Raw genomic sequence first — 24,884 nt, 5'->3', positions numbered from 1 at the left:
AGGATTCAGCAAGGCCACAAATGGTGTACAAGTTCCTACAATGTGTCAGAAACTTTTCTTCTAGAACAAAAGATAGAGGATTAAAGTTGGGTAGGTCCTTTCTTAATGTGTGTCTACTAACTGGAATGAACTAGGGGAGAATCAGAAAAAGGACCAGGAACCCTGGTGGCTCATTTGTGGTGGCAGTGTGATAGTTGTACTAATTTTTATTAAAAATTTTTTTAAAAGATTTTTATTCATTTATTTGACAGAGAGAGAGAGAGAGAAAGCATACAAGCAAGGGGAGCTGCAGGCAGAGGGAGAGGGAGAAGCAGGCTCTCTGCTGAGCAGGGAGCCTGATGTGGGGCTCAATCCCAGGACCCTGAGATCATGACCTGAGCCAAAGGCAGATGTTTAACCCATTGAGCCACCCAGGCACCCCAATTGTCCTAATTTTTAAGAAACGGAAGGGAAGAAATTAGTAAAATATAATTAACATTAAGATAGCAAATTGAACAGTAGTAAGTAGCAATCCCATATAATGATCATCCCAAATACTGACAAATAAGAACAAAAAGGGCAAAGGATCTGAACAGGGAACAGATTTATTGGTGTTGTGTAAGAAGAACAAAGATGTTAACAAGGTGCCAAGTGGGCTAGTTACAGATAGCTGTAAGTAAAAGAGCTACACAAAGTGGGAATCAGGTCAGATTAATGAGTTAACTGAAGAGCTACCACAATCTCATGGGGATGAGATCAGAATAACTCAAGCAAAAAAAGAAGAGACCATTTGCAAAGACATTTAGGTAATGGAAAATTTGTCACATTTTTGAAACTGTAGGTTAAGGACAACAGTGTATTCTGACAGAGTAAGGGATTAACAATGGCCAAATGCAAAAAGGGAGACATTTGTGTATTATTTCCTTTCTGTTTATGGGGAAAAATAAAATATCTTGACCAACTAGTAAAAGAAAGGTTTATTTCTTGTGTTGCCTTTAATTGAACAGGGACAGAGGGATAGGAGAATGAGGGTGTAAGAAAAAGTCTGGAAGGTACTAAAACTACATGTGTTTAAAAATACAGGTTTGGATGGAACTAGAGGGTATTATGCTAAGTGAAATAAAGTCAGTCAGAGAAAGAGAAATACCATATGATTTCACTCCTATGTGGAATTTAAGAAACAAAAGAGATGAGCATAAGAATGGGGTGCTTGGTAGCTCAGTTGGTTAAGTGTCTGTCTTCAGCTCAGGTCATGATCCCAGGGTTGGGATCAAGCCCAACATCAGGCTCCCAGCTCATCATGAAGCCTGTGTCTCCCTCTCCCTCTGCTGCTCCTTGTGCTTGTACTCTTTCTCTGTCAAATAAATAAAACCTTAAAAAAACAAAACAAAACATGAACATAGGGGAAGGGAAGGAAAAATACAATAAGATAAAAACAGAGGAAGGCAAACTATAAGAGGCTCTTAACTATAGGGCACCAACTGAAGGTTGTTGGAGGGGTGCTGGTGGGGGATGACTTAAATGGGTAATGAGCATTGGGGGGGCATTTGTTGTGATGAATACTGGGCATTTTATGTGAGTGATGAACCAAGAAATTCTACCCCTGAAACTAATACTACACTATATGTCAACTAACTTGAATTTAAATAAAATACTGAAGGAAAAAAATTACTGGCTTGATTGCCACAATGTTTGGATTTAGGTTAATGAATGGTGTTATTGCTACTCTTATAATTTGGGGGGGGGGAACCCTGGTGACTGCACAAGTCCTAGGAGGGTATAAATTATAATGGCATGTATTTATGTACTTAAAACAATATCCCTTCAGTAACTACAAATCATTGGTTAGTTATTTGTCAACATTCTTGTCACTAGCATTTAATCAAATTTAATTCAAGAGTAAGGACAACGTCTATCATAATGATCTATTTCCCCTTTTTAAAAGAACCTATTACACAGGAACTTCATTCTCTTCCTTTCTGAATGAAATTTCTTTATTGGCTATATGGAGATAGTAAAAATGATGATTGTACTAAAAGGGATAAAAATTCCCGTTTTGGTTGCAGCTGTACTCTGTTAGTATGAATAGAGGGATAATGAGACTTGGTTATTTATTGGTATGAAAAATCGTTAACTTTAGGGTTATGACTTTTCATTTCAAATGGAGGTGTAACATTATTCTGTTTGATGGTCTTTGCATGGCAATATATATTTGTATGTTTGTTGTATACTTATATATCCAGGGTAGTGTTCACTGTTACACGTCCGTTCCTCACATAACAATTCTACATTTGTTCTATAGACTCAGGACATCCAAAGGGTGTTTTGAAAAATGTGGCAATAGTTTTGGGAGCCTGAGAATAAATTATGCATACCATGTTAGAAGGTTCAAGCAGAATTAAGATGATAAAGGTGACTTACAAAGGAACTGATTTGGAGAATTTTCAAGTGGTGCTGTAGCAACAATAGTAACACTGTATTCCTTCATTGCCACATATTAACTCATTTGTTCAACTTTCTGTGATGCAGATATTGTAGATATTGCAGTCATAACATTACCAGTTTATAGCTAAGGAAACAGGCTTAGAGAGTGACTTGCCAAATGTCATAGTTAGTATGTGTTAAGACCTGGGAAGAGGCTGAGATTTTACCTTCTTCTTTTTCTTCTTCTTTTTTTTAAATTTATTTGTCAGAGAGAGAGAGAGAGAGAGCACAGGCAGACAGAGTGGCAGGCAGAGGCAGAGGGAGAAGCAGGCTCCCTGCCGAGCAAGGAGCCCGATGTGGGCCTCGATCCCAGGACGCTGGGATCATGACATGAGCCGAAGGCAGCCGCTTAACCAACTGAGCCACCCAGGCATCCGAGATTTTACCTTCTTTACAAGTTAATAAGCTAGTCTGTTACTGTTTCATGTATAGTGGCAGAAGCCACAAGGTTCTTGAGTTAGAGATAAAGCATTGTAAGCTTCGTGATGATTTGAACTGCTTCCCAATTCCCCTCTTCTCATGGAGGCAATGCACGTAAGCCTATTATATGTGTGCTGTGCAAGCAGTGGAGCATTGAGAAACACCCAACTCAGGGATTCAGTGATTTTATCCTAAACAGAAGCAAGCTAGCCCTTTGTCAGGTAGAAGACATGATCCCTAATGGTTGCTTGCAGCAAATGCAACTTTGAGAAATGATGCTTAAAAAGAGCAGTCAGGGACTTACATTCTTGACATATCCAGTAAGAATGTGTAGGGATGCTCAGGGCTCAAAGTGGAAGGGCTCAAAGTGGATTGCCTCCTTTAACAGTATGGGGCAGAATTAAACTTTAAAATAACTCAATTTTTTTGAGTCTGATGACTAAAACTCTAGCTGAACGGATAGCGGTTATAAACCTCCCACTTCCACCCCCATATATTTATCTTCTTTTTTGGGTCCTCTCCAGGACATCTTGAAACTAGTGCTCTTGGCTTATTTGATATACTTATTTACTAAGACCAGTTATGGTTATTATTCTGAAGGCAGAGAACAGAAAACAGGGCCCAATTTAGGAAAGTTATGGGTGTCAGTCTCTGAATCTCTCCTAATATTCACCAGCTACTGCCACTGCAAAGAGCTGTGGTTATGTTTTTATAAATAAAGTTCCTCGTTCCTATGGCATAGTTACATTTGCTACAAAGACTGAAGGGAATGATAGGAACCATAAAACGTAATGGGAAAAAATAAAGAACAAGTGGTATAACTAATGGTGGGTACAGGAAAAAAAAGGTTGTTTACTGATAATTCTTTTAAGTCAGGATTTTGCTTTCTTAAAGGAATAATTAAGATGAATTTGAATTAGAAAGGACCTTAAGAATATTAAATCCAGGCTCCCCATCTTGTAGATTAGAAAATTGAGACATAGGGTGGTTGAGTAATTGTTCAAAATCAGGTTTCTAGTAACAGAGTAAAGTTGATGGAGCAAAGTTAGATTATTGGGATAATCATATGCCCAGTATTGGAAGGTTCCTGCCCTCCCTTAACTAGAGCAGTAGATAGGATTCAGTCAGCAAATGTTGAATTACTTTATTTTATGATTGAATAGGATCTATTCTCTGTTCTCAAAGAAATCATTTGCTAGTAGAGCAATAAGAATTCAATTTGATAGCTACCATTCTAAAACCATGTACAAATTGCATAGATTAATTCAAGCTTGGGATGGTCAGGGAAAGCATTGTAAAGGTACAGATGTTTGAGTTAGGTCTTGAAAAATTACAGAGGCGTGTCCATGCAAAGAGATGGAGGCTTGGCATTCCAAGCAGAGGGAAAACCATGTGTGTTGGCTGAATGAATGCTGAATGAAAGTATATATAAGGAGATCAAGTATATAAGGAGATCAAGAAATGATCAATCGTTTGGTGTAGCCAGATGTAACTAGATTTGAAAATGGAACAACAAGTAGAAAACAGATTAGGAAAATGTTAGATACCATGTTAAATAATTAGGACATTTGGGGGAGGAAACACTGACATTTAAGGCAAGTTGGTGTATGAGGTCTAAAAGGAAAAGATTGGTTCAGAAATCAGAATTGGTTAAAAGAAAAAAGTGACTTCACGAAAGCCAACTGCAGGTAAAGAATTGAAAAATACGGTGTATGAGAGTAGCAAAATATGCCTCCCCCAAATATACCATTTTGACGTAAGAATTATTTTGCGTGGAAGGCAATTTTTAAAAAGAGCAGATACAAGGAAAGACCTCTCCCTCTTCCTATTTATCTAAAAGAAAGCATAAATTTATAAAGGTGTTTCCCCTCCCCTCTGAACAGGAAGGACAGAAGTTAGTCACTAGAATGGAAATGGAGGAACCTACATAACAAACTTTAGCATTTATCATCCATTAGTTTCTCCTTAAGTTTACTTTCCCACTATTTGCTGTTCTAGAAACTCAGTTCTTTTTCCTTGTGTTATTATGCTGTATAAGTCCAAATTCTAACTATCCTTTGCATTATTCATCACTGAGTATTCCGATGTGTATGCATGATATACATGTGAATAAACTTCTATTTGTTTTTCCTTTGTTAGTCTGCTTTCGTCAGTCTAATTTACAGCACCACTGCCAGTAGAACCTAAGAGGTTAGAGGGAAGAAGTTTTTTCCCTCCTCTACAAGTTGTAAATAGGGTCAAATACTGAAAAGAGGTCAGGTAGGATGAAGACTAAAAAGTGTCCAATTTATTTGGAAATGAGAAGTGTTTCTTTGGCGCCTCTTTCCAAGGGTTTCAGTAGAGTATGAGAGTAGGAGCTAAGTAACTATATGTCAAAGGAAAGATTTAAATGTGAGAAAATGGAGACAGCATTTGTCTTAAAACTGAATAATGAACAGCTTGAATCAAATTGTTTCAAGCCTTTAATCTTTACAAACTAGATACAACAAATTACTTTTCTTTTTTTTGGTATGGCTCTCCATGGGTTTCCCTGTTCAAACCCACCCATTGATCAGTGGTCCACAAAGGATAAAAAGTCTATACCTTATGCTAAGAAAAAAAGCACATTCTCCACCAAAACTGTCACTGTTTTCCATAATGGCCACACCCAGCCTACATTCATTTTTAATGTGACATTTAAAAAAACTAAACGGAGATCATCTCTATTAGCAAATTAATATTATAGGCCATGATTGTTGGCCTTCATCATGTATTATTGCTATGAAATATTGAAATATCTTATCCTAAATATTTATGACATAAGTTTTATGCACAAATATTTTTCTTTAGGAAGCAGTTTCAAATGTGTTTACTTAACATAATTACACATTTTGAAAAATCTGCGAGGTTTTGTTATTATTTCTTAGTGTTAATGTTAACCAAAATGTTAACACTGGTTCTTTCTTAGTGTTGGGATTAGATGAATACATTTAATGTTCTTATTTTTACATAAAAATACTAAGAAAGAAGGTATTTCAAAATATTTAGAGTCATAGATGTCAGATTCCATTTTTATTTTTATTATTTTTTGAGCTAGTTTTAGTTTGTTATTTCCCAGAAGGGCTGATATATTTTGTCTGTATATAATTTCAAATTATAGCTTTGAAATTAAGGTTTGTAGCTGGGTAAATTTCAAATTCTTCACATTATTAAAACAGTTGAGTTGGCTTGGGCTAGAACTTCATGTGAGAATTTTCAAGTATAAATTTAGGGAATTATAGAGTTAAAAATACTAATTTTTGAGGGGTGCCTGGGTGGCTCAGTGGGTTAAAGCATCTGCCTTCGGCTCAGGTTGTGGTCCCAGGGTCCTGGGATTGAGCCCCACATCAGGCTCTCTGCTCTGCGGAGAGCCTGTTTCCCCCTCTCTCCCTGCCTGCCTCCCTTTCTACTTGTGATCTTTGTCTGTCAAATAAATAAGTAATATCTTTAAAAAAAATACTAATTTTTGAAGGTGAATTGTAAAGGTAAATGAATATATCTCTAGCTTTTAAAATATAATCAATCTCCAATTATCTGCCTTTAGAGGAGACCATCCCCTTCTAGTTGGGAGTTTCTCAGACCTGTTGGGAAACTACCATTGCCTGGATCCAGTTGAAGAGGGTTCCACCCATCTTGCTGGTTTGTAAAGCCATTCTCTCTCCCCACCCATGCAAATGGGTGGAATTGCACATGATCCATACTTCAAACACAACCCTCCTTGCCATTAGCAAGGATAATAATCAGATGAATAGAGGTTGTGAGATTAAGTTCTGAATGATGTTGGCATTCTAAAATAGGCTGTCATACCTGCAATGCAAATAGCATCTACTTTGTCATGTTAAAATGAAATTAGAAGTATCTTAATAGCCAAATAAGTTAGCCCATGGTTATAGTAATTTCCTTAAAAATTGAGACACTGATTTCAGATAGTAGACCAGTGCTTATTTTCATTTAGACAGTTTGAGTTTATTTTTATCTGTTTTCTTACATGGGATTTGTTAAGCTTCATGGTGCAGCTCTAAAGAAGGGAGAAAGCAGAATCCTGGGGCCATGCGGTAGAGAGAGAAAGGCCTGGGTTCAGATGTGACTTTATGTTGGAATGCAAAGAGTTAGCTGGAGCTTTTTGAAGAAGTGAAATCTAAACAGACTGAAAACATGAGATGTTCAGGCTGGAAAAGGAATTAGGAAGTGAGAGAGTGGGGAAGACTGTCCAGGGAAAGAGAGCAGTATATTTGAAGAGAGAGCATAGTTTATTAGTAAAACTGGTTAAAAATAAGCCATCATCACTGCCACCATCAACAACGAAAATTCTTTATTTCAAAGATGAAGCATGGCCAGAGGAGAGACTGCAGAGGGATTTAGGGACGTACTGAGGGATTTTAAGCAGGGTAGTGACATGATCAACTTCTTATTTTACAAATATCACTGATATCGCAGTGTATGGAACAGATTGCTGGGGGCAAGAATTGACACAGGCAGGCTAGTGAGGAGACTCGAAATAATCCAAGTAAGAAATAATGGTGGTGTTAATGGGAAAGGAAAGAAATTGGTGGGCTCTTGAGCTATTTCAGAGATAATAGTAGCTCTTGGAGATCAATTAGGTAGATGCAATAGGAAAGAGGGAGTAATTGAGGTTGACTCTCCTGTTTCTAGCTTGGCAGCAGTCTGAATGGTGATTCTCCAAGGAGGATGGGGATTTTTGTTATGGTTTCCACCCCATGACTAAATGAAGTAAGATAGGAAAAAAGTTTGAGAGTTTGAAAGGAAGAGAATACTAATTTTGAGAAAGACCACTCACTCATCCAGAAAACGTGGAGCCAGAAAGCCAGAGCTGCTACTGCCATTAGCTCTTTCTGTAGTCCATGGCTGAGGCTTCTTATAAGAAACCTTTTGTTTTGGGACGCCTGGGTGGCTCAGTTGGTTAAGCGGCTGCCTTCGGCTCAGGTCATGGTCCCGGCGTCCTGGGATCGAGTCCCGCGTCGGGCTCCTTGCTCAGTGGGGAGCCTGCTTCTCCCTCTGCCTCTGCCTGCCACTCTGTCTGCCTGTGTTCACTCTCTCTGACAAATAAATAAATAAAATCTTAAAAAAAAAAAAAAAGAAACCCTTTGTTTTATTTGTTATGATATATTTCTATTTTTATAACAGTATGTAAATATAATTTTCCTTTCCCCCTTTAAAAAATACAGTATCCTGCAGTCAAAATAGTGTAAGATCGAAAAGGACCTTGGAAATTATGGTTTCTTTGCACAGGTGAGAAAATGGGAGCTCTGAGGAAGACTGTGATAGCTGCGGGGTGACAGAGTAGTGAAACCCAGGTCTCCTAATGGCCACTTTATTGCTCTTTCCATGGTACTTAGCCAGCTCCACACTGCTTACTGCATTCTATTAAAACAAATAAGTGTAACTGAAGATTTGATAAAAAGAAAGTATCATTATCACAGAGGAAAGAAAAAATGGCATAAATAAATATGTTGTTTACTTAACACACTTTTTTGTTCATGTAGAATTCCATTTTTGATAGCCAGGGTTGCAGAAATTCAGTCCCTTCTCAGTATTATATTTCCTGTCCTTCCATTGACTTTCCTTCCTGATGAACCTGAAAGGGTTAAAAGTGAGGCAATCTGGTCTTAGGTTTGGTTTTATCTCTAATAAATTGATGAACTCATTCCACTTCTATTGACCCCATTAAAAACAAACAAACAACCTCATATCTCAAAAAATAAGAATTTGGGACCAGATCCTTTTAAAATCCTTTCTTTGGTCTGTCTTTATCATTTTCTGTTTTCTGTCACTGGCTTTCTTTACTTTTGTCCTTAAACTGCTTTTCCTTTTTCATGGCAAATAGGAATCTTTTAAAAAACCTAGGTACAGTAAATCAGTGAGGTATATGTCCAGGATAGTCCTTTTTTGTCTTAAAGTTTTTATTGATTTATTTGAGAGAGAGCACACATGTGCAAACACAAGTGCAAGCGGTGGGGGGTTGGGGCAGAGGGAAAGAATCTCCTTGCCAAGTGTGGAGCCCTATGGGACCATGGGGCTTGGCTCAAAGCAGGGCTAGATGTAGGGCTTGATCTAGTGACCCCAAGATCATGACCTGAGACAAAATCGAGAGTCAGATGCTTAACTTACTGAGCCACCCAGGCACCCCAGGATATTCTTTTTATAGATTAAGTAGAATAGGGCCAGATTTTGGGTTGTTCTATTAGCAATATATCACCATATTTACTTTCCTTCTTTAAAAATAGGCCTTGAAGGGGCTCCTGGGTGGCTCAGTGGGTTAAGTGTCTGCCTTCAGCTCAGGTCATGAACTCAGGGTACTGGGATCAAGCCCTGCTTCGGGCTCTCTGCTCAGTGGGGAGCCTGCTTCCCCAACTCTTTCTGCCTGCTTCTCTGCCTGCTTGTGATCCCTGTCTCTCTGTCAAATAAATACATTTAAAAAAAAATAAAAATAGGTCTTGAAATCAGGAAGAGAAGCAGGAGAGGAAAGTACTAGAATCTGGAGTAGAAGGAGGTTGGATGTAAGGTGGGTATAATGCTGTGGTCTTCCAAGTAGAGAGAGAACACCTAAGAGGTATGCCTGTTGAATCACTGGGTTTTGGAGAGAAAATATTGGAACATCTCTTTGTATTTATTTTTAATTTCCTTCTTTACAAACTTGTGCTTTTGTGCATATCATAATATGGGACACATCAATAGAGTATGTGCATAGCATTTATAATGAATACATGTGCCTATATATTGTGAGAGTGTGCTTTAAGATGTTAAGCTGACAGAAGGATATGGTTAAGTGAGTTTGGAAACCATGGTGAAGAATTTGCAAAAAAGCAAGTTAGGGGCATCAAGATAAATATTATGTACTTAATTTCTCACTTTTGGCTATTGTCTTCCCTCAAAATAAAGAGAAGAAACTTAAAACAAAAATAACAGCAACAAACAGCATTTTGGTGGCAGAATTTATTTTAACTGAGTCTTTAACTTGTCACAGTTGTGGAAAAGCATTCATCCACAAAGTATTTAGTTTTAAGATTAATTGTATTCTTGTTCATGATTTTTTGGGATTGCCAAGTAACTCATACTGAATTTGGCTCAGTATAATTTAATTTATTTAAACTTGCAACTGAAGAAGCAATAGTAGATTATATTTGTGTTTTAAAAAGATTTGGCTAGGAATTTTTAAGTGCTATTTTTCAGGGTTTTTTTCCCCATTCATTTTATTTTATTTTATTTTTTCCTGATTATTTCTCACAGAATAAGACCACAGCTTGCCAAAGAGAAGATTGAAGGATGCCATATTTGTACATCTGTCACACCAGGAGAACCTCAGGTCTTCCTAGGGAAAGATAAAGCTTTTACTTTTGATTATGTGTTTGACATTGAATCTCAGCAAGAGCAGATCTACACTCAATGTATAGAAAAACTAATTGAAGGTTGTTTTGAAGGATACAATGCTACCGTTTTTGCCTATGGACAAGTAAGTGTCTTACTTACTTAACCAAATTAGTTTCTTAGAAGCTGTAACTGTTCAGAAGTGTCATTTCACTTGCACTTTTATTTTTGTTTCTTGAACTTATGTTATTAATATCAAGCATGCATTTTTCTCTGTTCTGTTCTTTTATTCAGACTGGAGCTGGCAAAACATACACAATGGGAACAGGATTTGATGTTAACATCATCGAGGAAGAACAGGGCATTATTTCTCGTGCTGTTAAACACCTTTTCAAGAGTATTGAAGAGAAAAAACACACTGCAATTAAAAATGGGCTTCCTCCTCCAGATTTTAAAGTGAATGCCCAATTCTTAGAGGTAATAGTCTAATTGTGTCATTAGTTTCCTTTATATCCTTCCCTTAAGACCATAACGCTTAACGATTTTATACTCCCAGTTTCTAGTATAGTATTTGGTGCTTAGTGCTTAATAAATAACATTTGAGTAAATTAATTTTAGGTAATAGGTTGTAGTAACAATAGACAATAAGTAATAAATATTCTTGTTGATATCAAAAATTATAAACTCTTGACCAGTGTTCATAGAGTAAAACAATATTGTTTATTTCAGACTCCTTCTTATAATTACTGTTGTAATGTAGGCAGGCTCACGAAGATCTGTGAACCCAGCAGCTAAGAAGGAGGGAAGATGTGCAGAATAATAGGACTTAGGCCGTAGCACTAATGGGGCTGCAGAAGCTGGTATTGCTGCAAGGATAGGCCTGTGTTTTATGTAATGCCCAAAGGTTGTGGCAGGTTTGGATTAATTTAGAGCAGTCTAGTCTAGTCTGGTGGGAGGGACATACAGTTAAGAGAACATCTGGGACTTGAGCAATACTGCAGTTAGGTGGATGGCAACATTATAATTCTGGGTGCTTGATCCAAAGAGTGTTCTAGTCTGGCTCTAGTCTAGATGGCCTGAGCTAATGATTTTGATCATTGATGAAATAGTTTATTCAGCATTATATAGCACAAAATAGAAAATTTAATTCAAATTAACATCCATTATCTTACCGCTCGTTTTAATGGCCATCCCAATTTAGTAAAAACTGAGAATAATATATGTACTTTTTACCAAAGGAAAGGTAATTGATGGTAGAAAAAGAAAAGAAACAGTGTTCTTCTGCCTTCCCTTTCACCATCCAATTGTAGTTAGGTATTGTGACTGTAAGCATATTGATAGAAAAATAGGTGTATGCATCCTCTTCGAAGGTGTAATCTTAGCCACTATTGATACAGAAACACTAATATCATTGCTGACCTTGGAAAAATACTAAGTACTAATTTTTAGATACATTAATAAAGGTTGTAGGGCAATAGGAAATATTTTTAGCTGAGGTAGTAAAAATTCTTAAAGTCTTCCCTAAGCTTAGGATTTGTCTGCATTTGGTATTTCTGAATTTACTTATATTTACAAATAATTGTTTATCTCTTGCAAATGATTAATAGATCATTTTAGCTAGTCTTCAACTCATTAGTCATGATTAAGACATTTACTATTCTTACTCTTATGAAGAAATTTGGCATTTATTTGTATTTGTAATATAATTGTACCGTTCATTTTCATGTGTTATTTTAAAGAAATATATTATTTTGAAGATGTTTTAAGGTATGTTTGAAAGATAATATGCAATATATGTTAATAGCCATGAGGTGATTTCTGCTAAAATTAAGCTTATAATATTTCTTTTTGGTAGCTATATAATGAAGAGGTCCTTGATTTATTTGATACCACTCGTGATATTGATGCAAAAAATAAAAAATCAAATATAAGAATTCATGAAGATTCAACTGGAGGAATTTACACTGTGGGAGTCACAACACGTACTGTGAATACAGAATCAGAGGTGACATTTATGTTAAAGTAGAGCATATTTGACTTTATTTAATAATCAGCTTTACTGATAGTTTGCCCAAGATCAAGAATGAAATTTGTATCCTTATATATAATATGGAGTTAAAATCTTGTCTTTTGCCCATTTTTTATGTCAGGATTATATTATCTACAATGTCCGGGTTATGATAAAGTCAGTACATTTATCATAGCATGAAAAGAATCTATGGCAATGTATGTATAGTTTTTTTTCACAGCTAGAGAAAGAGAGTTAGAGCATTGAAGGTGAAGGATGAGCCCCCAATCCTTTTGTTCCTTTTGCTACCACATATGTAGGAGTGTATCTTGGTTCCTAAAGGGAAATATTAAGAAAAGTTACAGAAAAGTATTTCAAGGGAAGATACAGAAGGGCCTGAGTAATTCAAGTTGTTTCTCAGTTTGTTCCCAAGTGTTCTACTGTAACAGTTTTGGAATGGAAGCTGCAAATGTCAGCAAATGACAGACAATGGAATCTCAGTGTTTTCTCCTATTAAAAAAATAATGCACTATTATACTGAGAAGTTCAGCTCAGAAAGTGCCTGTAACTAAAATAATATGAAAATCCACATATTTTCTATCCCCTAATATGGTAGGTTTTGGCCATTAGATTAGATTTCTGATTGTGTAGTATCTTGTTTAAATATTGTTCAAGTAAAATCTTTCTTTTCCTTTTCCAGATGATGCAGTGTTTGAAGCTGGGTGCTTTATCCCGGACTACTGCTAGTACCCAGATGAATGTTCAGAGCTCTCGTTCACATGCCATTTTTACCATTCATTTGTGTCAAACCAGAATGTGTCCCCAAATAGATGCTGTGAGTTTTTTAGTTCTAATTTCTTTAATTTTTTGAAGATTTTTAAAAAAATTTTCTTGACAGAGAGAGAGAGAGCATAAGCAGAGGGAGCAGCAGGCAGAAGGAGAGGGAGAAACAGGCTCCCCACTGACCAGAGAGCCTGATGTGGGACATGACTCCAGGACGCTGGGATCATGACCTGAGCCAAAGGCAGATGTTTGACCTACTGAGCCACCTAGGAACCCTTTAGTTCTAATTTCTTAAACTTGCAGGCTTTGTTTTCCTAAAAATCCACATAAATCCCAGGAGAATCCATTTAAGTCAAATTTAGTTTGGCTAATCATTCCTTTTCCTAATGAGATGCCTTCGATTGTATTTAAACTGAGGCTGGCCAACTATGTAAGATTTTGAGATAAAAAATGGATATGTGTCTGCAGCAACCAGAAAGCAAGCTGTGGCTTTGTGGTGATGGATGTTGTCATCCGAGACCCCTTGCTTTTGATGACTGTGCATTACAGATTTCTCTTCATCAGTATAAGCAAAGACTCAGTTGATAACATCTGGTTTCTGACTGGCAAGCTTCTTTCTACCTTTGCCTAAGTTTCTAATTGCCGGTACATTTTTTTGCATTTACGTTTATTTGGCTACTTGCCTATTTTTGAGTATTATAGTATTTAATATATACTTATATTTAATTATTTAATGTACATATAATGAGGATAAGGTGAGATCAGAGGATATTTAGCGTCACATTAATAAAATATTTTTTATTATTTCCTCAATTGCAGGAAAATGCGACTGATAATAAGGTGATTTCTGAATCATCACAGCTGAATGAATTTGAAACCTTGACTGCAAAGTTCCATTTTGTTGATCTGGCAGGATCAGAAAGACTGAAGCGTACTGGAGCTACAGGCGAGCGGGCAAAAGAAGGCATTTCCATCAACTGTGGACTTGTAAGACTAAGACCATAGCTTTGTGCTGAGAATATATCAGAACTTTTCTTGTGTCCTTTTCCCTTTTGTAACATATAATACCCAAGTGGAAATCCTTCATGTGCTGAGCTGAAAAATGAAAGTTACAGTAAACTTACAAATTTAGGTGTAAAGCACATTATAGGCTTTTTTCTTTAAAACATTGCCATTTTTTACATGTGTATAGATTTAGTTGGATTAAATTTTATGATATATGCAGAAAATAATATATATAGTAGAAATGATTTTAAAAATTCTTCCTACCTTTAAAAATACATTGTCAAAATCATTTAATATTAAATATTTCATGGGATGACTTTCGAAGTAGATTTTTTGGCTAATTTTTTATGACAGTCATTTTATTTTGGGTATTATAATCAGTTTTTTTAAAAGTAATGATTGTTATAAAATGATAATTTTCCTGTATTAGTGAATTTTAATACCATGCCACCTAGTGGTATTTTTTGATTGCAAAACACCTTGTTTGCTAGTATAAGGCTTGTGTTTATAGAAGAAAAAGTTTTAGGGCAAGTTTTTGTATAATAAATCTTTTCCTGTTGACTTTCATTATAAAATTAGATATTTGTTCCTGCATAGAAGTAATGACATCCCTAAATTTCTGTGATGTAGGTAGCATCAGGGTCTGTTTTCTGCTTTGCTTCCTTCCCTCCCTGCCTACAGCTGGGGATGCCAGTCAGATGGTTCTATTTTACTATTGTCCAGTATTTGTTCCTAGACGATTGTAACTCTTGGTGTGGAAATTAACAACCAAGGCTGGGTAGAGAGAGCCAGACTTCCCAACTGCAACTTCCATCTTGATGTTACACTGTGGTTCAGTGTTGTGTTAAAGGGAATGACTTGGATCCTAGGCTTTGTGTATTGATCTGAATGTCTTAGGAGATAAAATCATGGTGGAATTTCCATTTGTGCTGTCAGGAAAAAACAAAAGCCATTTGTCTGTTTCCTTGTTTAGGCCACTGAAACATGTAGGCATACATCTGGTAAAGTTTCAGCTTCTTTGGAGAAGGGAAACTAAGACACAGTGTGATGCTGATGTCCGTCCCTGCAGGATCCATTGGTCCTGACAAAGACATGGTTATAGCTGTTTGCATTACTGAAGGCGAGTGTGACCAAGGTCAGCTCTAGCTGTCCCTTCATTCTGGTAGGAAGAACAATAGGAGTCTCAGGAGGAGGGACTCAAGAGTTCTGTGATTTGACCTACTTTTTAAATATTGGATGAATAGCACATAGATTCATTATATTTGTAAAGATAACTATACTTGTGTTAAGAACACCTTGTTCAGAGAAATCATACTGATATTTTTATTATGGTTAAAGAAGAGTTTGTTTTTCCATAAGGAAGCTATATTGCAGTAAAAAAGTTTCATGAATCTGTTAAACTACCTAAGCGTTTTATTTCTTCATTGAGTTGAGAAGAATTTGACACATGAATTGACAGTTTTCTGAGGATACAGCCTGATGCTCTAATAATTCTAGGGATGGTTAGATGGTGTCAGTTGTATCACATTTCTATTTTTAAAGAAAATCTCTGAATCGACGTTTAAGTGCTTGTGAGTTACGGGTATATTATAGTACTACATTTGAGTGATGTTAGTTTTTAGTGGTTAACATAGAAAACTTCGAAGTTTACTCCATACTTCAAAATACAAATGTGAAACAAAACCAAACATGTTCTCAATTCTGTTATGTCTCCATGTTATTCTTTGTAAGACTTTTTTATTTCAAAGTGTTATAATTACTACAATTTTATTACTTTCTTCTCTCTCTCTCTCTTAGTTGGCACTTGGCAATGTAATAAGTGCATTGGGAGATAAGAGCAAGAGGGCCACCCATGTCCCCTATAGAGATTCTAAGCTGACAAGACTGCTACAGGATTCCCTTGGGGGTAATAGGTATGCATAAGTGATTATCCTCCATATTCCTGAATTTCACTTAATTAATTTTAAAGTAAATTTGTAAAGTGATTTATAAGAACTGTTTTTATTATAAAACCAATTAATAGAATGAGGAATAATGATTTTTAAGTACCTAAAATGTGTGAGTCCTTTTGTATGTGATTATTTCACAAAATCCTTAATAACATCCCCTACGTAGTTGTTATGTTGTTATTTTACAGATAAGGAAATTGAAATCCAGAGAGGTTAAGTAATTTATTCAAAGTCACTTAGCTTGTAAGTGAATTTCATAGCATGTACTTTTTCTACTATATCATAATTTCTGCTTTGAGTGCTTAGCACGTGGCAGATGCCTAATAAAATTCTGTTGAAAAATGAATGCTATCTTCTAAGTAATTACAAAGTAACTAAATATTGATTTTTTTTTTACAAAGTCTCCTAATTTTTTTAAAAGATTTTTATTTATTTATTTGAGACAGAGAGAGAGTGAGCATGTGTGTGTGCATGCATGGGTAGGGGCAGGAAGGGGCAGAGGGAGAGGGAGAAGCAGGCTCCCTGCTGAGTAAGGAGCCCGCTGAGGGGCTCTATCCCAGGACCCTGGCATCATGACCTCAGCTAAAGGCAGATGCTTAACCAACTGAGCCACACAGGTACCCCAAAGTCTCCTAAAATTTAACATTTTTTCATGTGGAAATACTTTTTTTTTTTAATGTCAGGTGAATGAAATACAAGATGTTTGCTGTTTATTAACTTTGCCAATATCACTAATATTCCTCTTTTTCCATACTTTGCATCATTCTGATATATTTCATCAGCTAAACTCATTCTTTTGGTAATACATTCCTTTTGGTAAACATCAGTATGTTGGTTTTACAAGTGGAAATATTTGTGGCATTTAAATTCAATCAGTGTAATGCAACAAGTTACAGACAATTACAGTGAATCTAATTTACACTGTTTTCAAAGGTCTGACGCATTTATTGGAAAGTTTATTAGATGCCTTAGAATGATCTGATAATTACACTTACAGATTTCCTTTTTGAGCAACTATAATTCAAAGAATTTTGATAATTTTGATAATAATATTAATCTGGGTCTTAGTATAATGAGACCAATTTTTGTTTTTTAAGCCAAATATAAATTTTTCAAGCTTGCTGAATTGTAGTCCTTTCCTACATTTATTTCTTAACTATAAAATAAAGCAGATGATAAATGTCCTCCCCTTACAAGTTTTAATACTTTTGAGTACTTTAATGCTTCTGAAAGTTTTCTTGCCTTATAAGCAGTCTAAGATATTTGCACTGTGAGTCTTGAATTCCTCCGGAGTTTCAGATTGGCTACAGCTAAATACAGATAGGTTATAGTCTCAAGTGTTCCTCACCTATTTCCTTACTGAGCAGTAACTCTTCAGCAGAAAAAACCTTTTCTAATCTCATCCTAAAATGAGATTAGAGCCTGAGCAGAGAGCCTGATGTGGGGCTTGATCCCAGGACCCTGAGATAATGACCTGAGCTGAAGTACTGACTGAGCCACCCAGGCACCTCTTCATGAATTAATTTATTCTAATAAGTAAATATTATGTATATGTGACACAAATCACAATTACTAATAATCTACTAGATTCCAATAAGTAAATATTATGTATATGTGACACAAATCACAATTACTAATAATCTAATAAGTAAATATTATGTATATGTAATAAGTAAATATATAAGTAAATATTATGTAATAAGTAAATATTATGTATATGTAACACAATAATAAGTAAATATTATGTATATGTGACACAAATCACAATTACTAATAATCTACTAGATTCCAATATTGTGTTACACAAAGTGTATTGATGCATAAAACTTGATGATCCTTATCCTCTAGGAGTTTGGGGTCTAAGAGTTGAGGTCTATAAAATTTTAATATAATAATAATAATAATAATAAAATAAAGAATCAACAAAAAAGAGATACACAAAGGATTTGAGGAAAAGAAAGAGAGCAGGCAAATTGATGGTTGAATTCTTGGACTAGATGATACCTGTGTTGAATTTTGACTAATACTATGAGGAAATACAGATGAATAAGCATTAGTAAGGGATGAAGATGGATGGAATGGGACTCCTTTTAAAAGGGTTACTATGAATGCTGTGTTGAGATTATTGGGGGAAGGTGGCAGTGGAAGCAGATGAGGAGGCTACAGATCGGAATTGATAGGCATGAATTTTCTACCGGGGTGGATAAATTAGCTCCTTAACTGTAGTTCCTATATATTTTCCAGTTAGTGTTTAAGTGCTGCTTACAGTCGTCATGTCTGTTTCATTGACAGACAGAATAGCTGGGCATACTAAGCATTTCACTATCCTGTTCTTTGGTTGGCAGAACAATTCATCATGACAATAAAGTACTATTTTCCTTTTTTTTTTTCTTGTGTAATCTGGCTTAAAACTTAGGAACTTTGACCACTCACTCACAAATGAGGTTATATGTTGTAAAACATGTGTATTTACTAAATATTCTTCTTGTTCAGATGATAGGATTTGTTTAAATTTCTTTGCTGACATAAAAAGTCAGGATACAAGTGGGGCACCTGGGTGGCTCATTCAGTTAAGCGTCAGCCTTTTCTGCTCATGTCATGATCCCAGGATCCTGGGATTGAGCCTATCAGGCTCCTTGCTTGGCAGAGAGTCTGATTCTCCCTTTTCCTCTGCCTGCCACTCCCCCGGCTTGTTCTCTCTCTCTCTGTGTCAAACAAATAAAATCTTAAAAAAAAAAAAAAAAAAGAAAAAAACCTAAAATCCTGAAATATTAAGGAGATATGAAAAAGGAGGTATGAAAAATGATTTTTGAATATAATTTGTCATTATTATGGATAGATTAAATTTTGGAATTGTTTGCATTGCTTCAGAAATATTTTGTAGATGTGAGAAGAGAGCACCTGTGCTTTCTCAAAATATTGTGGGTAAAAGAAGGATAACATAATTTCATTTTCCCCAATTTCACCTATGTAAAAATTTTTTTCCTTTAGAGAGTCTTAAAGCAGGGAGACTTTTAAATTTCCTTTTATTTTTAAGTTAGTGGTATCAGTCTTTTAGTAATTTGAAGATAAGATACTATTTAAAAGGCAGGATATTAAAAATGCTTATTTCAGTGTTTTACTTGCTTTTTCCTGTGAACCTAATTATGCTTTTTAACTTTCAGCCAAACAATCATGATAGCATGTGTTAGCCCTTCAGACAGAGATTTTATGGAAACCTTAAATACCCTGAAATATGCCAATCGAGCTAGAAATATCAAGAACAAGGTGATGGTCAATCAGGACAGAGCTAGTCAGCAAATCAATGCACTTCGTAGTGAGATCACACGGCTTCAGATGGAGCTCATGGAATACAAAACAGTGAGTGAATCGGTTTGACTTTGCATTTTGTGGTGCATCTTGTGAAGACATTGATGTCTTGTTATAATAGCTTAGACATATGTGTCTCCAGAGTCTCTCATCTGTCAAAATAGTAGCTTCCTTCCTTTTCGAGATAGAATTCTCTAGTTTTCCTTGTGGGTAACCTTTAATATTGTTCAGTCTATCCACCTGACCAACCTCTTGTTTCAAAAGCCTTCCTTAGTCCCTTTCTTTAGTGAGAAATGCACAGAGGGATGTAGTAGAGGGAAGAAGATCTCTTTTGCCTTGAGGCTACTAAAACAAAAGTGCTCTTTGTTGTAGATGTGTTGTATCCTTAAACAAAACTCTTGTGTATTTAAGGCCCCTTAACAAATAGGGAAATATTTTCTTTTCCTAGGGTAAAAGAATAATTGACGAGGAGGGTGTGGAAAGCATCAATGACATGTTTCATGAGAATGCTATGCTACAGACTGAAAATAATAACCTGCGTGTAAGAATTAAAGCTATGCAAGAGACAGTTGATGCACTGAGGACCAGAATCACACAGCTTGTTAGCGATCAGGCCAACCAGGTTCTTGCCAGAGCAGGTATGTCTGTGAGGTGGGATGAGTGAGGGATTAACTCCTGGAGGGCAGGGAACATTCTTTGTGGTCATTAATTACCTGGAATATTTCAAGTAGAAATATCAGTCTGTGTATATACAGTCTGTGATTTTAAGTACTTAATTTATAAATAATATGTTCTTGAGGAAATAAAATGTGCCCTTTGCTTCCGTAATATTATTTTATTGTCTGCTTATATAACTAAGGGTAGGAAATCTGCTGTATGACTTGTGTTTTAAAACATGATTGTTTCCTTTCCATAACTTTTTTTCTCTGATTCTGTCTTGTTGAAGTTTTAATTTAAAGAAAATTCTTAATTTCATATTTTGTCTTGCAGGTGAAGGGAATGAGGAGATCAGCAATATGATTCACAGTTATATCAAAGAAATCGAAGATCTCAGGTGCAATTCATGTTCTTTAATATGTAATGCATGTGTTTTGGGTTTTGTATATAGTGATATTACTGTTTGTTGAGTTTATTGTTAGTAACTATTCATGGTGATATTTCAGTCCTTTGGTGAGGTTTACTCTAGGGGAATAGGTACTTACCTTTCTCATAATGTCACATTCCAAACTACTTTTCTCCCTCTCTTCCTATTTTATCTTCCTATATTATCCTCCTGCTCTAGTTACTATACCGCTCATTGGGAGCTTACCTAACCTGATGTACAGGACCAGCGTAACTGATATCTATGAGGTTATTTTTGTGCCGTCCCTCCCTGTGCCTCTATCTCCACCATCTGAGAATGGTCAACATCAATTTTTTTTTTTTTAAGATTTAGTTAATACTTTGGAGGGGAAGGGCAAAGGGAAAGGGAGGGAGAGAATCTCAAGCAGACCTTTCTACTGAGTGGGTAGCCCCATGAGGAGTTTGATCTCATGGCCTTGAGATCATCACCTGAGCCAAAATCAAGAGTTGGACACAACCAACTGAGTAATTCAGCCACCGCAAATCCTTTCTAATTTTTAAAATGTCGCATTACTCCTGTTCATTTCTACTTCTCTAGCTGTTCTTTACGTGTGACTCACTGCATCCCTAACAATTTTCCTGGTACGTACAGAGGCTCCTTCCACATTCACATACAACATACTACAAATGCTCACCATATGCCAAACACTGTGCTGTGGACTCAGCAAGTATGACATAAGGAGTTCTCAGTCCAGGTGGGGTGACTTACATTCACAGGTAGGAAATGGAATGACAGAACTTATTTAAAAGAACACCCACACCTGGTGTGGGAATGTGGAGGAGACCACTGAGCCCAGACTGGGGTAACACATATTAGAAAGCAGGTCAGGGACAAAATTCATTTCTGTATTTTCAGATTCTGTGGTCTGCCCTGATGACTGAGCTACTTTCTCTTGAAGTAAAACTATAGTCAGTTCCATGGGAAGCATCTAAGTAGCTCAGATCTCATTTTTGCTACCCATTTGCAGAAAATAACCAAGTGGGAGATCGTCTTTCATAGCCACCCCAACACTTCTCCATCTTGTATTTGTGCTTTTCCTTTCTCCTTTGAGCTGTTTTAGAGATCCCCGGAGATGACTATTGTTTCCATTATTTCTGCTTCCACAAGGCACACTGGATCCCTTAAATGTTTCAAGAAGCAAAGACAAATAAGACATTTGGATAGAGTTACTCAAATAACTGTTACCTTATTTGGTGTATATGTAAGCTTTGCCTTTTTGGTGGAGACTTCTGGGACATGGGGTCCTGGTTCTGGTCAGCAGCCAATCTGGACTTACAGTTTCTATCCTGTGTTGGCAGTGGTCTTTCCTATCTGCTGCCAAACACTTATTATCTGACCTTACTCCATAGATCCTAATTACCATTCCTTAAGACATAACTGGTATATCTATTTTTGAATTCTTAAAGGTCGTCTTCCTCCTCCTGGACTGCTTCTCTCTATCTCTTTTATTTCTTTGGCACTAGTCAATTTTTTTTTTTTAAAGATTTTATTTATTTATTTGACAGACAGAGATCACGAGCAGGCAGAGAGGCAGGCAGAGAGAGAGGGGGGAAGCAGGCTCCCCTCTGAGCAGAGAACCCAATGCAGGGCTCTATCCCAGGATCCTGAGATCATGACCTGAGCCGAAGGCAGAGGCTTAACTCACTGAGCCACCCAGGCGCCCTGGCACTAGTCAACTTTTAAGGCTCATTCTAAATTCTGGTTCTTATGCTTAATTTCTTCTCTTCTAAGACCATATCTAAGCCTGATCTCACTATAAGACAAATGGCTTGGCTAGTGTCATTATTTTCTACAAAAGAGAATCATTTTTACTCCTTATAATGGCTAAACAGAACATCTAATATTTTTCTTTTTCAAGTTCTTGATCTAATACCATTCTTTAATCCACTTAGAAAATAGAGGTGACTCTTGGGCCCTGAGTTCAATCAGTGATCAAATCTTCCTTGGTGTAAATTAATGGCTTGTTCTACTTGTCTAAAACTTCTTTGATGGTTCTTTCATTAGGTGTGCCCCACTTCTGAGGGTAGTGTTCTAGAATCTCAAGACTGCAATTTACAATATAAAAATAATGTATATATGGAATGAGTGTAAATGAGCTTTGAATTTAAATTGGATTACCTTGATTGAAATTAAATTTTCTACTTATTAATAAGTATGTGACCTTGGGCAAGATTCTTAACATTTCTGAGCTTTAGTTTGTTCATGTCTAAGAATGAGGTAATACCTGATAGTCTCAAGGAGTTATTATGGGGCTCAATGAAAGAATAAGATGTCACAGCCTAATGTGGTATTATTAGATCCACATTCTTATATAGTTTTTTGTCTACTAAATCCTACTCCAATCTATACTTCTATCAAAACTTCTTCTGGGGCGCCTGGGTGGCTCAGTGGGTTAAAGCCTCTGCCTTCGGCTCAGGTCGTGATCTCAGGGTCTTGGGATCGAGCCCCATGTCGGGCTCTCTGCTCAGCAGGGAGCCTGCTTCCTCCTCTCTCTCTCTCTGCCTGCTTCTCTGCCTACTTGTGATTTCTGACTGTCAAAAAAACAAACAAACAAACAAACGAAAAAAACCTTCATCTTTGGAAGGCATTTATTTGTAGCTCTTTTAACATAATGCACATTTATATTGATTTATTGCCACTTGGGAATGTTTAAACTTGAGTTTTATTCTAATTGTAAAATAGTACTAGTTTCCTTTTAATAAATTTACATAATGCATTAGTTGTAAAATAATAGTGGACACTAATTAGTTAATTAATTCTTGTTTTTTTAGGTGTAGCTTAAAATTTTTATAGAAAATTTTAAAAAGATAGGAAAGTATAAAAAATTAAAGTAATCCATATTGCTGCTATTGCTAGAACCAATGTTAATATTTTGATAAACCTCTTCAATGTTTTTTCAATGCATACTTTAGCAATTGGTATGGATGTATATATTACTTTACTATCTTTTCTTTGAAATGTGACAAGATATTATGAGCATTTTTAAATGTTATTAAGTATTTTTATAACATAATTTTTGCATGATTCCATGTGGTACTATCTCGTAGTTGTAACTGTTTCATTTAACTAATCACTCACTGCTTGATAATTGTATCATTTCCAACTTTTTGCAAAGAATGGTTATTATTCATTACATATATTATCAGTCTGGTGAATTTTAAATTTGTTATGTCATTGATCCTCATAACAATCATAGGGAAATGTATATTTTCATCTTATTCTACTGAGGAAAGAGTAGAGGCTTGTAAAGACTAATAACCCAAGATCAAGTGAGTGACAGAGCTAAGATGCAAAGCTTCAGTCTGCTCCTTCCCAGGGAAGTTGGTATTCTTCCCCTAATGACTCACTGGTTGGTCTCCTATTAAATGAAATGCAGGCGGCAGGGTGGGTTGGCGAGTGGGAAGAGAAAGAGAGCGTTGTTATCAAAAAAGCCCAAAAAGCAATTTCTGCTAATGTATCTTCAGCTTTGTGGAGCTGATCCCTAAAGGTTTCAGCTTTTATTAGCACCAGCATTGAAGAGCATTGAATATACCCCTTATGAAATTCAAACTTAAATCAGGTAATAAAAAAAGAACTTATCTGGTTATTATATAAATGAACCAATATGAAACAGGCCATTATTGATAGCTAATTTATTATATTTTTGTTTATTCTTGACATTCATTATTATGTATCCAGGCTATATTGAAAATATAGAAAAATGTGAATTTTGACTTTGAGGGTTTTTTTAAATGATTTTATTTATTTATGACAGAGAGATCACAAGTAGGCAGAGAGGCAGGCGGGGGTGGGAGGGCAGGAAACAGGCTCCCCGCTGCGCAGGGAGTCTGATGCGGGGCTCTATCCCAGGACCCTGATATCATGATGTGAGCCAAAGGCAGAGGCTTAACCCACTGAGACACTCAGGCGCCCCTGACTTTGAGTTTTTGTAGTTAATCTGAGTTTTTATACTTAGGTTATGCTCTTGTTGAACAAAATGACAGCATTATATTCAGAAGTTTCTTTAAAATAATTTTGAAATCATTTAACCTGGAAGTTTGTACACAGCTACTTAAACATTTCAAATTACTCTAATTGTTATTCTGCTTACATATGATACCAGACATATAATAAAATAATTTCATAAAAGAGTGTATAAGACCCTGACTTGAAACATATATTCACTGACTTATATATATTGTTTCTAGCTGATTCCAACAGTGTCATGAATAATTTTGGTAGTGAAAAAAAAAAAAAACAGAGCTGACTGCATCTTCTCGAGCTTATAAGTTGCAAATTAATCTAGCATCTTTCTCTGAAATACTTGGACATATGGCAGAAGTCCTGTGCAATATAGTTTTGAGACAGATCTAGTTAAAGTAGTACTTTCTCCTTATGGCCCTGTCTCAATCACCCTTCTGCCAAATTGACCTTGGAAATCTATTATACTGAAGTAGGTAATTGTGTTCTTGATGATTTTAAATCAAGTAGAAATAAAGGA

The 24,884-nt window shown here is 36.1% G+C and overlaps 1 protein-coding gene across 10 annotated transcripts in view; it reads left to right on the top strand.

Annotated features, from left to right (window-relative positions):
* Positions 1-24,884, top strand: part of KIF21A (kinesin family member 21A) — a 149,929-nt gene that overhangs the window by 68,435 nt on the left and 56,610 nt on the right. For all 10 annotated transcript variants that reach the window (XM_080809958.1, XM_080809964.1, XM_080809962.1 and 7 more), the window contains exons 2-10: positions 10,150-10,372; positions 10,522-10,704; positions 12,083-12,232; positions 12,936-13,070; positions 13,838-14,005; positions 15,821-15,936; positions 19,137-19,332; positions 19,730-19,919; positions 20,272-20,335. In XM_080809958.1, coding sequence (XP_080666084.1) covers positions 10,150-10,372; positions 10,522-10,704; positions 12,083-12,232; positions 12,936-13,070; positions 13,838-14,005; positions 15,821-15,936; positions 19,137-19,332; positions 19,730-19,919; positions 20,272-20,335 — 1,425 coding nt within the window. The remainder of the gene's footprint in view (positions 1-10,149; positions 10,373-10,521; positions 10,705-12,082; positions 12,233-12,935; positions 13,071-13,837; positions 14,006-15,820; positions 15,937-19,136; positions 19,333-19,729; positions 19,920-20,271; positions 20,336-24,884) is intronic.

The sequence above is a fragment of the Martes martes genome (assembly GCF_963455335.1).
Source record: "Martes martes genome assembly, chromosome: 8".
Taxonomy (NCBI): domain Eukaryota; kingdom Metazoa; phylum Chordata; class Mammalia; order Carnivora; family Mustelidae; genus Martes; species Martes martes.
This window is presented reverse-complemented; position numbering and strand designations above follow the sequence as displayed.